This window comes from Meleagris gallopavo, chromosome 15 (assembly GCF_000146605.3).
Source record: "Meleagris gallopavo isolate NT-WF06-2002-E0010 breed Aviagen turkey brand Nicholas breeding stock chromosome 15, Turkey_5.1, whole genome shotgun sequence".
Classification (NCBI taxonomy): Eukaryota; Metazoa; Chordata; class Aves; order Galliformes; family Phasianidae; genus Meleagris; species Meleagris gallopavo.
The window spans coordinates 10,598,414-10,612,417 of NC_015025.2; the positions used below are offsets into that span (position 1 = coordinate 10,598,414).

At 42.6% G+C, this 14,004-nt stretch overlaps 1 protein-coding gene across 3 annotated transcripts in view; it reads right to left on the reverse strand.

The window, feature by feature from the left end:
* Positions 1-439: 439 nt before the first annotated feature.
* Positions 440-14,004, reverse strand: part of CYFIP2 (cytoplasmic FMR1 interacting protein 2) — a 44,924-nt gene continuing 31,359 nt past the window's right edge. For 2 of the 3 annotated variants that reach the window (XM_003210363.4, XM_010719024.3), the window contains exons 26-31: positions 13,477-13,607; positions 10,446-10,518; positions 9,839-9,933; positions 5,745-5,983; positions 5,132-5,279; positions 4,405-4,572 (exon numbers count right to left, since the gene is read on the reverse strand). In XM_003210363.4, the coding sequence (XP_003210411.1) occupies positions 4,405-4,572; positions 5,132-5,279; positions 5,745-5,983; positions 9,839-9,933; positions 10,446-10,518; positions 13,477-13,607 (854 nt within the window). Of the gene's footprint in view, positions 4,573-5,131; positions 5,280-5,744; positions 5,984-9,838; positions 9,934-10,445; positions 10,519-13,476; positions 13,608-14,004 lie in introns of all 3 variants that reach the window. The other variant, XM_031555709.1, reaches the window with a different exon arrangement.

The following is a 14,004-nucleotide window of genomic DNA, read 5'->3' on the forward strand; positions in this document are numbered from 1 at the left end:
GGCTTTTAATAGGAACTGAAGAATGGCTGCAAATGGAAATCTGGAAGAAAATAGCAAGGGCTGTCTCCTGGGATGAAAAGTCCCTGTGGAGCTGGTAGGGCTGTGGTAGTGAGATGAGCTCATTTAGCTTTGTTTTGACTAGGCCTGTCAAATGCTATTACAGATAGTTCTATAATTTTCCCCCTATTCCCTTCCACAAGTTTTCAAATGAAAGTTTGTGGCAAAAGTATGTTTCCCTCAAAAAACAACTTCCTGATAGGAAAATTTGTTGGCCTGTTTTGCTGTTGGCCATGAGGTTTCAGTTTCCTTTTTCCAAAATCTTGACATTTTTTAGCAACAAAATGCTGCCATCATCCTTCTTAGTGTTCTCCTTTTGCCAGGTATGATCAGAGTCCCTCCTCAAATAACAGTTACTACAAATGACAGTGACACCATGAGATAAAGTTTGCCCATTTCATGAATGAGCCCAATTTTTATTTCTTTTCATCACAAAAGTCATCCCACGTTTGTTGCACACACTGTTGGTTGCTGTGTTACGGGACATATCACCATGTACCAGATGCTTTACTCTTGCAGAAGCATTTCTAATGGATATGGAAGCTTCTGTTAGCTGAATTTTAGAACAACAGCAAAAAATAATACAAAACCAAAATATCATCTTCAGCTGCATAGCAAATATGGATCAAAAATTTAACACTGTATCAGACCACGAGCGTAAATATACCTCACCATAATAAAACTCATTGTACAAAATAACTCAAGCAGCTTTTCATACAAATATGGTACATTTGACAAGAGCTTTTGAGAATATTTTCTTTTTTTTTTACACCTTCAATTCTTTTTTCTTTTGTTCTCAAACACACACAAACCTACTGGACTGAAGTAACGCAGGAGAAAAAAGACTAATGTTGTTCAGTGCTAATAAGTGCTGCTGGAGTTTAAAAGAAAAACCACTGAAGTGCTAAGCTTGAACAAGTTTGCTTCTCCTTTCTATTGGATCTCTGAGAGTCAAGTGTAGCGTCATCCAAGAAAGGCATTTGCACTGCCAATAGTCACATTTCACAACGTTAAAGCTGGAGGGAACGTTACAATCATCTAGTCTGACTTTGCTCATTACACAGACCATCCTTTTCCCTCTCTCTAACTTCTGTATCAAGTCAGCAACTTGTCTTTGAAGTAGGCATTCCAAGCGATGATTGGTAATCCCCAAGGAGTTACAACTTCTTTAGAGTAATTGGGAAAATGTAGGTTAAAAAAAGGTAAGCCCATAGTCAGTTGACTTAAATTATCCATATAGGGGTCCATGTTTCCCTGGGAAAAAATAATATGGGCTGTGCAGATTGAATTAGAGCACCTCTGCAAGGAAGACATCCAAAATTGGCAGAAAGTTTTCCAGTGTGGAGGATATGCCCAACCCCTTGGCAATCTGTTGTTTAGCTCTACTGTCACAAATTTTCTCCCCTATTTTCACTAATAATTATGACATTAAAAAAAAAAAAAAGGATAGAAGAGAAAAATTCTGCTTCATTGAGTTCTTTGCAGATATAAGCCTGAACCTTTCTTGTATAGAGTCAAGGTGGGGGGGGAGGTGAAATTAGAAAACAAGCTAAAGACTATTTGAATCAGGTAGATTCTTAACATAAGGACAATAACATCAAATTTCAGAAGTGAGGACCATATGGTTATTCCTAGCTGATCTCATACTACTTGAGCAACAAGGCAAAAACATCTACAGTTAAAAACACTTTACATTTTGTTCATGCACTTTGGACATTTTGCTCAAAAATGTTTCATCCCTCAGAATTGGAAGGGGTTTGTTTCTGACAGCAAATCTGAGGGAAAAAAAAATAATAGATTTCCTCTACCTTTTCATTCAAGTACACCCAACTGTGTTTTGCAGGTTTGTGGGGTTTTTGTTGTTGTTTTTTTTGTTTGTTTGTTTTGTTTTGTTTTGTTTCAGAGAATTAAGCCAAAGCTACAGCAAAAGAATGCAGTGATAGTCATGTATAGGTAAAAAATCTCCTGTCTCACTGCAAACTTAAACAAGACACTTATATTCAACTTAGGATATCCTGTTCTGTCTGCTAGCTGTGTGTGACTGGGCTGTGTGGCATAGCTCATCCTTCTGTTTTCTTGTTCTTGCTGGTTTCTGCCAAGGCTCCAACATCCCATAACATATCAGACATCATAGAACATTCAATTTGTGCTGTGCTCAGAGATGGCTCTGAGAGCCAGTCAGGGATCTGTGCCACTTCATCAGCAACAATTTCATACCAAAATAACAAGCACTTGCTATTTAGGTCAGGAAAATAGGATCTTGGTTGGATCTATCTTCCTCGTATCTTGTTTTTCACAAAAAATAAAGTGCTCAATTCTCCTCTTCCTTTTAAAAATATATATCTGTAAACTCCCTCAATTCAGTAGTTTCAGCAGTGTAAAGTGTTGGAACACAGTGGAAAACCAGAACTGGCATCGTTAGTGGAGAAAGTTAAATTGAGAGCAGGAGTCCTTTGGTATTGTTGGGTCTTGGATACTCTTGTGCTGCTCTTCTTCACAGTGTGAGGGAAACAACTTGCTTCTAGAGTCTGGATCCTTCCCTGGCACCCAAAGGGTTCAGCCCAATCTCCTGAGATGCCATTTGACTTTCAGATTACTGTGCTGCACTGTTTTCTCCCAGAGGTTCAAGCATTTGTCTCAGCAATTAAAGGAGACTCAAGGTGTAAAGGTGTTCAGCACTTCCATGTGTGGATTATTTGTTGATTATGAGGGAGGGAGTGTGTGGGAGAACAAATGCATCCCACACAGCAAGATCTCCTTTAGCTTGCTGTTGTTTTCTAAGATAATTCCAGCTGGGACATTTCTACTAATTAATAATGTATTTCCTTTGAGAGAATAAGGGCCCAGGCTCTGCCTTTTCAACATCTGTAGTAGCATGCAGGTTACAAGGCATGATGGAATGCACGAAAAGAACATATATTACCAAGTCTGTTGATTTAAACAGTAGTTATCTGCTGTGTCCTGGCTAAAACTGAGAAATAAAAATATTGCCAGTGGTGACATTAGCATAATTTCCTGCTGGAGCACGTGGTTTGATCTTCTTTAGCCTCAGGCATAAGGTTTTGTGTCAGTGTGGTGACAGCACCAAGAGGAAGCAGGGAAAACCACAAGTTTTGAATATCTCCTTAAAGTCCCTACTGAATTTGTTCCCAGTATCTAATACATCCAGAGATACTAGATGAGCTGAGTAGGAACAGGAAACAGACTCCAGTGTTCCCTCAGAATGCTTTTGAGCCTGGAAAATGCTGTTTTTGTTATGCTTTTACCTTTTCTAAAGAATCACATCATTTCTGTGTGGTGGGAAGTTTACTTAGCCTTACTGATGGACACCATTCTCTTAAAAATAAATAAATAAAAATTGGTTGCTATGAGTAGGAGTTTATCTAAAACAAGGGAAAATAGCATGCCAGAACATACAAAAATTATGCATCCCAGCTCTCATCCTTGGCTGAATATCAAAGATCACACATGGTCAAGGTAAATACAACTGCCTCCTGTCAGGAACAGTGTCTGTTTCCACTCAAGTTAGCATGTGCAAAAGCATACTCATGTGAATCCAATACAACCTCTTCCATGGCCCATAAGAAATTTAATTTACTTCATGGAAGATGTGTCTTCAAGGGAGAACCCTTTGAAAAAAAATAAGTGGACATCCCAATAGCAGTGGAAAAAAAAGCAAAACGGGCCTTTTTCGATTCCCCCAGCTCTCTGAAGTGCTGAGGACTTATTTGGCAGCTACAACATTGCTATTTTGAAACCCAAGTGCCAGATGCTAGGAAGGCCAACGACTTGGCAGAGAGCAGGAAGCAATCCACAACCAGCCCAGCATGGCTGCTCTGCACTACTCCTTCCTCAGGCTGCTGCCGTAGGTGAAATCCTTCATCCCCTCTTCCCCAAAAAGAAGTCAGGGTCTGTCTTCAGCCCTGGTGGCACGTGTCATGGGTGAAGCTGACTTTCCCCATTGCTTTTGCAGTGGGAGTGGGCTCCTGACACAGTAGCAACACGCAGCTCTTCCGACAGGATCCCCCACCTTTGGGGCTGCAATATGGCTTCAGATTTTTGTGTTCGGCTGGATGAATCACAGGGAAAACCAGATTTCATGGAAGAAAAGCACATTTGCCCTCCCACCCCCACCCACTCCCAAGTCCAAAAGCTACAAGTAAAATTGGTCACAGGGATGGAACAGAAGAACATGCACTCAACAGGGCCAGATGGGAAAATAAGTCCTTGTAGTGAGCATACCCCATCTTACTTTGTTGCCAGGTCTCATGCCATCAAGTTCATCATCCCAGTCATCCTGGGCTCAGTCTCTTCTCCCTTCCCAAAGCACACAGGGTTAGTGTCACACTAGCAGGTGGTGGCCAGTGACTGGTGGATGGGAGGCTGGAAGCAGCGCACGTGCTCCACTGTGGAACTGTCTGTTTCCACCGACTTCATGTACTTGTTCAGGATGGCAAAAATCTCATTGTTCAGGATCTGATACTTCCTTATCCTGTCGGCCATCTTTTTCAAGGGCTGGAGTGATGGTAAGAAAGAAAAACAGTAGATGAAGAGAGTCTTATGTCATTTACTAGACAGAAAGTATCAGTACATTTGCCCTGCTGCTGAGAAACCTCTGCTATTACAAAGCAGCTATTACACGTGCTACAGTTCCACTTAGCAGCTACCAGAGACTGGTGATTCACTTCATTATAGCGTTTGATGACTCAAGGCAGAATTAACAAGGTCAGTGTGTGGTTCTATGTTAATCGATCTGGAGTCTGGACTCCCAGCTGTTTATTGATGAAGCCACAGAGATCAGAAAATGGTTGATGGAAATACCAGCTTCTCTGCTGCAGCTTCCTAACCCCAGGAAGAAAGGAAAAGCTTTGGAAGAAGAAAGATTTGATTGTCAAACCAATTAAAATCCTGGCCTCTCTGCTGAAACTGCAGGTGGAAATCTCACAGCAATCACATCCAGCTTGAATAAGGTCAATGCCCGGAAAGTTTGTGATTTATGAATTTCAACAAGGCAAGTCAGAAAACAGAGATGTGTGCTAGTTCAGGTCTTTTGGAGCCTTACCCTTCAACTTACCACGTTTTTAATGATTTCATCCTTCCCGTCTTGCCTCTGCACCTTCAGCAGGTGGTAGCAGAAGTCAAATAGGTCAAAGCGTCGTTGTTGTCCAAGGAGAACAATGATAGAACAACCTGCCCAGTTCAGACCATCTCCAAAGCACTGCCTAGAATGGGGACAGGGTGATGGGATGAAGAGACAACAGGATGGAGTTAGATAAATGATGTCCTATCATGAGACAGGAACTTTCCTTGGTGGGAGAAATTGGTCCTATTGATGGGAAGTGGGCATGTAGTTAGAGAAAAAAAATGATCTTAGGACAGGACCAGGCTATGCGTGGTGCACCACAGGGTACGATGGATGAGGACTTTGCCTCTAACTTGGATCTGTAGGCTCATCTACCCATTTCTTTCTGCAGGGCACCTTGGGCATTTCTCTGTATTCCTCTTTCCCTTCTCTCCTTTTCCCAGTCGTTCAGATGGGAAGCTTTGGGGGCATCTCTTTAGGTCTACATCCAACAAGGTCCTGTCCTCAGGTACCCATATTCTCTCTCTACCTCTGTGCTGCCTGTGGCTATTGCTGCAGCTAAGGGCCCATGAGCTAATAGCAGAGCTGGGTACTGGACACTCACTCTGCAGTGAATTCATTGGTGCCCACAGGGATGCAGTACACAAACTGCATGGCACTCCAGAGCCGGTGGAACTCCACGCACTCATCCACATGCATGACCCCATTTGTTGGGGGTGGTCCACGCCAGATTGGGTCCTGCAGGTAGCTCCGAATTCGTGTCAGGATGACCTCGAACATGGACAAGCCGCAGCACAGCCGCTCCTTGGTCAGCAAGTCACCTTCTCGAGCAATGGCTATTTGCTGAAGAGGAGGAGAACCAAAGAAACAAGTGACAATGTAATACAGATGTACGTTCTGGGTGGACTTCACAGTTCCTGGTCTCCCTGGCATATCCCATGAATGGTCCAACCTTACCTCTGATGGCTGCTCCCATGGCACTCCCCACCAGGGAATGCTCAACCCAGAAGACTTAATATTGTGCTCAATTATATTTCACCAAACTGAGTATCTTTTGAAATAACTATACGCATCAGAAAACGAAAGTTGAAGGCAAAAGTTCTGACCAGAAATACTGATCCTTAATTCTGCTAGCATGCTATTCTGTTACACGAGCACTACTAAGCATTGCCAGGCTTAATTTCATGATTTGTGCAGATTATGAAAATGAAACAGGAGAGAAAACAGGCATTTTGCTTCCCAGGGCATTACCATCATCTCTTTAAAATGTAGATAGGCTACGAACTTCCTGATTTCCTGTGTAGTGGTTCAAAAGCTCTGAGATAAATGAGAAGCCATTGGAACCTTAATACTGGAAAATCTGTGGTTTCTAAGAAAGACAAGTATATATTTTCCAGCTGAGAAACTTTCCATGTGCAGAGAATTTCTGCGACATCCCCTCCCAAATTTACATGAACAAATTTGGAGGGAGTGGCTCCGTTGGATGGAGTTGATTTGGCTTTTACACCAGAGGAAGCTGAATAGAGAACTGACTTAATTTCAGCTCCACTGCTGCTCCAGAGGAAAAAAGCCAACAAGGGTACTTAAATAAACACCAACCCCAGTGAGCTTCCTGCCTTCATCCTCTGAGCTGGGCTGGGCTGCATGCGTGGAGCCTGTCTGCCCCACTCCTTGCCATTTCCAGCAGTATTACTGCCTTCTTGAAGTGCTGCCAAAAATAACAGGGGAGATGAGAGCCAAGTGCTGTCAGAGTTGTGCCACGGAAATAGGAGGCTCACCCCATTACCTGGGTGATGGCCACATCCTGCTGTCCCTACAGGCAGAGCCTCTTACCACCTCACCACTTCAGCAGTGGCACTTATCAACTTTCTGCCTATCTTAGAGGGCTTCCTGGAACCCTAGGTCATTTTTAAGTTCTGCTCCATTTCCAGCTGTCCACCTAATGCCTATGAGAAAAAATGTCATCCTGACCAGAATTACAACAGAGGCTCAGAGCCTCTGCTACAAAGCACCTGCACATGTCCTGGTCAGACTTTAAGAATGTGAATTTTGCTCAGTTTATTTGGGTATTCTTTATTCTGCACTAAAAAAATAAAAATCTGAACGTGGTTATACATCCCCTTTCCTGACTACTGGTTTACATAGTCAGGAAGCTGACCTAAAGCCTTTTTAGTTTGGTAGCTACTGAAATGAAAGCATTACAACTCCTGCTTTCAACACAATTCCAAGGACATTTTGGGAGCTTCAGAGCAATTAATGTTCAACTAATAGCAAATACCAAGGGAACACTGTATTGCTGCCCAGTGGCCAGATGGGGGATGGGATCCCTAGATCTGTTAAATTCAGGAATGATGTCACCCAAGTTTCACAGCACACACTTGCACATATTTGCTTAGCAAGTAAGAGTTTATTTTATCCAGTGTGTTTTTTATAGCTAAAGGCAGTAGGTACAACTTATGTCTCTCCATCTGCATCAAACTTTTATGGCGAAAGATTAGTGTCTGCACACAGAAGTCTATGATGGCAAAATGGAAACACAGCAAGAGTAAAGTCTCTTAATGTGTAAATTAAGTGTTAGCATTACTGTTTGCTAAGAAATAGCAATAGAACTGGTATTTTTGACAAAACTAGTTCCACGATCTTAGCATGAAGAAATATTAATCTAGAAAAGGATGCACCTGTTTTCTAAAAAAACATTGTACCACTCACATTCACAGACAGAATTTGGTTTTAAAATTCATTCCCATGAATCATGACAGAATCGTGACAATAGTCGTGACAGAGCACGACTATTACTTGGCAGATATTTAACATGGTGAAGGCAGCTGGACAACTATTAGTCCTGTGGCCAAAGCTGCCTAGCAGCCTGAGGTCCCACTGACTTCTATGACCAGGAGAGGATGGGCGATTGAGGATAGATTGCCATGGGAAGACACTGTGCTGACTCAACTATTCCCTCTGTTCTCAAAAGAAAAAAAGCTCCCATGGCTTTCAAAGGAAAAAAAAAGTCCATTGACAAAGCACGTTTTAAAGTCCCTTGCTAAATATCTACTCAGCATTAAAAGGGAAAGGATTCCTTTAACAATCTGCTGTGATTCCCTAGTTCTGTATCAATCACCTACCAAACAGCTGTTGGTGGATTTCCAGTGTATAGTATGCACTCCCTGACAATTTTCCTGTCACTGCACTAATTCAGTTATGCCATACCTCTTTCACAGTCTGTTAATGAGCAAACTTGCAAGAACCACACCTGAACACTGCTGGGAAGCAATTCCCTCTAACTTCAGCAGCTGTGGCTCAGACCCTTACAGCAAGTGGTTATGGGAAAACTGCATAAGGCCACCTTTTGGGAGAGGCATCCAGCAGCCAACTTCTGCACCTTCTGGACAATTGCTCTCAGGTGTTTCTGTGTTCTGCAGGAGAAACCCAACATGGCCTGTGTCCAAAACTGCATTTCCAGGAGCAAGCTAGAAGCTATGGAGGCGCCTACTGAATGTCATTTTTGTGTTCATTTATACCTGAGCTCAAAAAAGATCTGGTACTCAACTGTACCTGTGTGGTGAATGTAGGAACTGTTTACAGAAAGTTAATTCAGGACATAAAATACCTTTTGTTTTCATCATTGTAACTACGGCAAGGATAAGCAACGAGTGGACTCTTATAGCAGATTTCAATGATGGTTTTGCATGAAAAGAAGGAGAGATAGAAAGACCAACACAAAGACACAAAAACACAGAGGTGAATTCTTTTTCTCGAGTGTCTCCTTTGAAAGGAAGCCAATGGGAAGTGAGAGGAGTGTCTACAAAGGCAGACAAAGCTCTCGGTTTTCAATCCAATTTCTTTGTTTCATATGATTTCCAGTGAAGCAAAGTTCCAAATCCTCAATCCATCAGAAAAACAATGGAAGAAAGATGTGTAACTTTCTGCCTGCCATAGATCTGTCACCTCATACAACTGAGTATTTGTTCCATTCCCTCAGCAGTAGATTACAGAAAAAAGGCTGTTGATTTCTTTAACACTTTCAAATGATTTTTATCCTATTAAATCCACTAAGTAGATAGTGGACATTTGGCTCCTGATATCAACAGAACTCAATTCTGCCCATTACATTGATTAAATCTGAGATATTTTTAGCGGTACTCAATTTCTGCAGAAAATAGATTTTTTTTCAAGCTGAGACCCCACCTCAATATGACACTTAAATGGAGCTGTAATTTTAAGCATGTGCTGAAGCTCTAAGCATGTGCTAGGAGGGAAACCATTCTCAGATGTACTCCTTGACAGGGATGAGCTTAAAAATATACCACCAGGCAGTCCTAAAACAGGATCCCCAAAAGTGATGGCAATGAATTAAGCCAGGGACAGCCCTACAATGTTTCCCCTGGAACCACCCCAACAATTCTCCATTTATTTTTTTTTAATGGAGAGGAAAGAGGTTTTCAAGGCTGTTTGTGTTCGGAGCTGGCTTATGCTACAGCTGCCTGCCAGCTCTCCAGACTGGAGGAAGCAACGCACTCTGGACCCACTCACAAATTTCCCTTTGATGTGTCCGCTAGGGCAAGGATTCTGACTTTTTTTGTCTGGTTGGCATTTTAGAAAAAAATAAATAAAAATAAAGGATCACTTTCCCAGGGCTGAACAGGGCAACTGGGACTGCTATGAATTTTCAACAGCAATCCCTTTCAATGAAATCCTTACCTGCGGAGTGCCCAGCCTCTCTATTAGGGGAACCAGGTGAAGTGGGGCATACTTGGCTTCGAGACGCTTCATGCGCACCTCCAAGCGTTCTCCTTCTGTCAAGCGAGCAGCAAACAGTGAAATGAGAGGAGGAAGTGGAGACCCGCAATTTCCGCTGAGTTTGCTCAGAGCTGCCCCCCAGCAACCATCCAATGAGCCTTTGGATCAGAGAGCCAAACCGACAGCAAATGAGGAGACCGGTGATGTGGAGAAGGGTGGGATGTGCAATTGCAGTCTCAGCAGCAGCTTAACCAAACATGTTCAGAAGCATGTCCCTGTTCCTGATCACTCCTGTTGTGATGGACATTTCATGCTGTCATTCTCCAAAGAGGCTGCAAAATGCCTTTAAAGACTTAAGAGAACCCCCAGGCTATCTAAGGTTCCAGCCTGTAACTAGGCTACAGAAGATGCTCTGCTAGCATCTGTTTCCACCTTACTTTCGGCTGTACGCACTTATCTATTTAGAGGGGGAAGCAGGGCCAGAACTAATCCTCAGTTGAAATGGGAGAGAAACGGCTCTTGGAAGTGACCTCTGAGTCTGTTCACTGCTGCCCTCTGAGCTTCTTACCTTTGATGTAGACCCTGGGCAAAATATTTTGGAAGGGAGCAGCATGCAGCAAATCACAAACTTCTTCCTGGGACTGAGGCAGGAAGAAAGAAAGATAAAGTAAGTTAAAAAATACCTATAGGGCGTGACTGTTCGGCTCAGGGGTCTGTGCAACCCTACAACAACCCAATCACATCTACAGCACCTGGTCAAATCTAACCCAGCTCAGTAATATATCCAATAGTTTGTATCTAAATGGACTAAAACTGGAAGAAACAGCTCTCAGCTTAAGTCAGGAAGTTTCTATAACCCAAATAATTTACCTCATGCCTACACAAGGCCAGAGCTTCATATGTTTTTTGTTTTATTTTCTCGCCCACTTATTAATGCTGTGAGTAAAAGAGGATAAAGGCCATGGAAATTTCAGTTCTGTCTTACCCTGATGACTTCCTGCTGTTTGTTTTCACTGAGTGTGCCCAGGTGGAAGTTACCCTTTGGCTTAGTTGCTCTGGGATGTGTACATGTTAAATATACTGTTATAAATAGATACATGATACATTTGCCTGAAATTATTTGGTTTTTCAGTGCTCACGGCCAGTGCTATCAGACCAAAATCCCAGTGGTGGAGGCACCAGGGAGAATAATACAGAAGTGCAGAGAGTAATAACATCATGAGATGCCACCTGAGAAGATGCATGCCAATGCACTAGAGAAAAAATAATCCCGAACATAGATGCACGGAGAAACCTAGAAATAGGAAGGTGGAGACTGAGGAGCGATGGCTGACAATACATCATATACAAGTCTGCAATGGGAAACAGCAGCAAGGAAAACCAAAGCTGTTCAACACAGAGGCACTGCATAACAACACGGCAATAGTTTGCTCCTGCAAAACTCTCGTTCTAGGACATGCTTGCAGTTCTGAGCTTACCAGAGAGGTTTAGACACACTTGAGAGGAGGTCATGACAGAGCAGCAAAAGATTTTCAGGGCCAGATGGAATGACTCAGCTGGGTCTGGTTGGGGTCCATGGGTGGGTACCCCTTCTCCCAGCCCCAAGGCAGAGGACAGAGTAGCATGGAGCTGCAGGAGGCTGCACTGGTGCCATGGATGCTGGCATGAGAGTGAGTTTGTGGGAGTGCAGTTTGTGACACAGTGCTGGAGGGACAGGAACAGCCCATGGCCTCTCCATGGGCATGATGCTGATGCTATCAGAGTGTGCATATTATCTTTGTTATTCTGTTTGCAATCATTTTTGTTATTCTGTTTGCAAAGGACTCTTCCTTCTAGATCAATATGGTTTCACTGCTCTTTCCCTCTGATAAAGAGAGCACTTTCTGCATTTGCAGGCTGCATACACCTGGTATCTGTTCTGAAATTAATCATGGGAGACTTTCTCCCCAAGGTCCATTACCTGAGAGTAAGAATTCCTAGAAATTTAGTCCCAAGCAACACTTCATTCCTCAAATTTAAACAATAAAAAGGGGGGCAGACTGGAGCAGATTTCTGATCTTCACTAGAGCAGCTTCTGCCAACAACTACCACCAGCCTTAGATTAGGCTGACAGCTATGAAGATAACTGTGCCATAAAAGTAATTGCTCCTTCTACAGAGGGAGGGAAAATCTTGTTATGCAATGGCTCTAAGCATATGACAGCCTTCCAGCAAGTGAGAACCAGTGGCTGCTACATGCAAAACTCCCTTATATTCTGAATCAATTTCTGTGTAGAAAAACAGACATCTTTGGTTAGCATGGAAGGTGGGCAGATGTGGACTTGGATGGGCAGTCTTTCTAAAAAGAACCCCAATGTCTCACTGTCTCCTTTATTTTCTGCTATTCTAGGATGTTATTATATTGCCAGTGTACAGCTCCAGAGACAGGAGGAACATTTTTGCAGTCAAATAGGGATTTCTAAAAGAAACCACCATGTGTCCCTTAAGTATCCATTTAGAAGATGGGACATAAAAGGCAAATGCAGAACATCTAGCATAAAATTCAGCACAAAATAGCAGAGAGCAGTGACAAAGCCACAAAAGAAACATAAACTGCCAGGATACTGTCTGGTCATTCTATTAGATAAAACCCAGCTGCTAGGTGATATTTATCTCTGTTTGTTAAATCTTATGCAACTACTGCTCACCAAATATGTTTGATATACCATATAAGGAACTAGAAGTCTTTCTACTGGGGTTGTTTGCAGAGATTTTCAGTTTTCCCTGTGTTCTGTAGTTGACTAAAGTTGGAACCTTTGAAGTTTCTTCTGGTTTTACTCTGAACAAAATTTTATGGCTTTGCTTGGAAATCCCACGTGTGCTCAAGAAGGCTTGCTGAAAAAAATTCGGAAAGATCTGACATTACCCTGCCAAAACTATTATGACATGAAACATGCATCTTAATGCAAAACTGGATTGTTGTTGCAACTCTCAGTTGGCTCTAACATGTTGCATTCAGCCATAGATAGCCTTTGCCCCATACCAGCCTACTCAGGTTAGAATTGGCATCACATGAGCTAAGAGGCTGAGAGACTTGTCATGCACAAGATGCTTGTGCAAGGGCTAATATCACGTCATCACTCTAGCTAAGTTTTTAGTGAAGATTAAGTCATAGGAAATATAATCTCTTCTGAGATTTCCTTCCTTTTGTATTGCTTTATCCTTACTGTCATTAGAACCAACTAGTTTTTCCATTGCACTACCACTCCAAAGAGAGCATTAGAAAAAGTAGTAATCCCTGCCCCAAAGAGCTTACAATCTACAAATATCTCCAGTTGATTTTTATTTCTGAGATGGACAAACACGGGATAGCTTTGGGTTCAAGAATTAAATCTAGATCTTCCAGTATTCAGATTCTCCTTGAGCAATGCCAGATGTCAGTGACCCAGCACCAATGTATATCATCCCCACAGACCTCAGCAGCAGAGCCCTAGAGAGACCCTGGGTACATGATAAGCTGGAAAATTTCCCCAACTCATCTGCTGGAGAACCCATTTCCACTCAAACTCTTGAGCTGGCAATTTTAAGTGGGATCTGCTGGTGCAGGGTATGTTGCCTTACCAAAGCCTGCTCAATAAGGAGGCAGAAGAGAATGGCATTGCCCACTTCTCTGAGGCTCTGGAACACATCAGTCTTCAGCTCTGCATACTCAATGATGTCCTTCAGTTGGTGGTGGAAAAACTCCAGGATTCCTTAAAAGACAAGGGAGGGCAGTGAGTGCAAAAGCATCCTTCAGTGGTGTGGATTAAAAGGCAGTCAGGGCCTGGTGCTTCATTTATTATGAACTGCAAGAACTGCTAAATGGATAGATAGGGATAGGCACTGGGCAGAACCAGCACGCAGTATGCTTTTGCTGACCCATGAGAAATAGGGAGTAATTCCTGTGAAGTCCTTGGATTTCCTCATTAGAGAAAAAAGAGATTCAAGACCGCTATGGATGTCTTTGTGCTGGTTCACTTATAACAGTCAGTTTTCACATCCAGCTGAGTTGCAGACTGCAGTCATACGGTAAAAAAATCTTTTCATCAAAGAAGTAGAGCTTTAGAAAAAGTAATAGTGAAGCCACTGTAACAAAAGCTTAAAAATCCT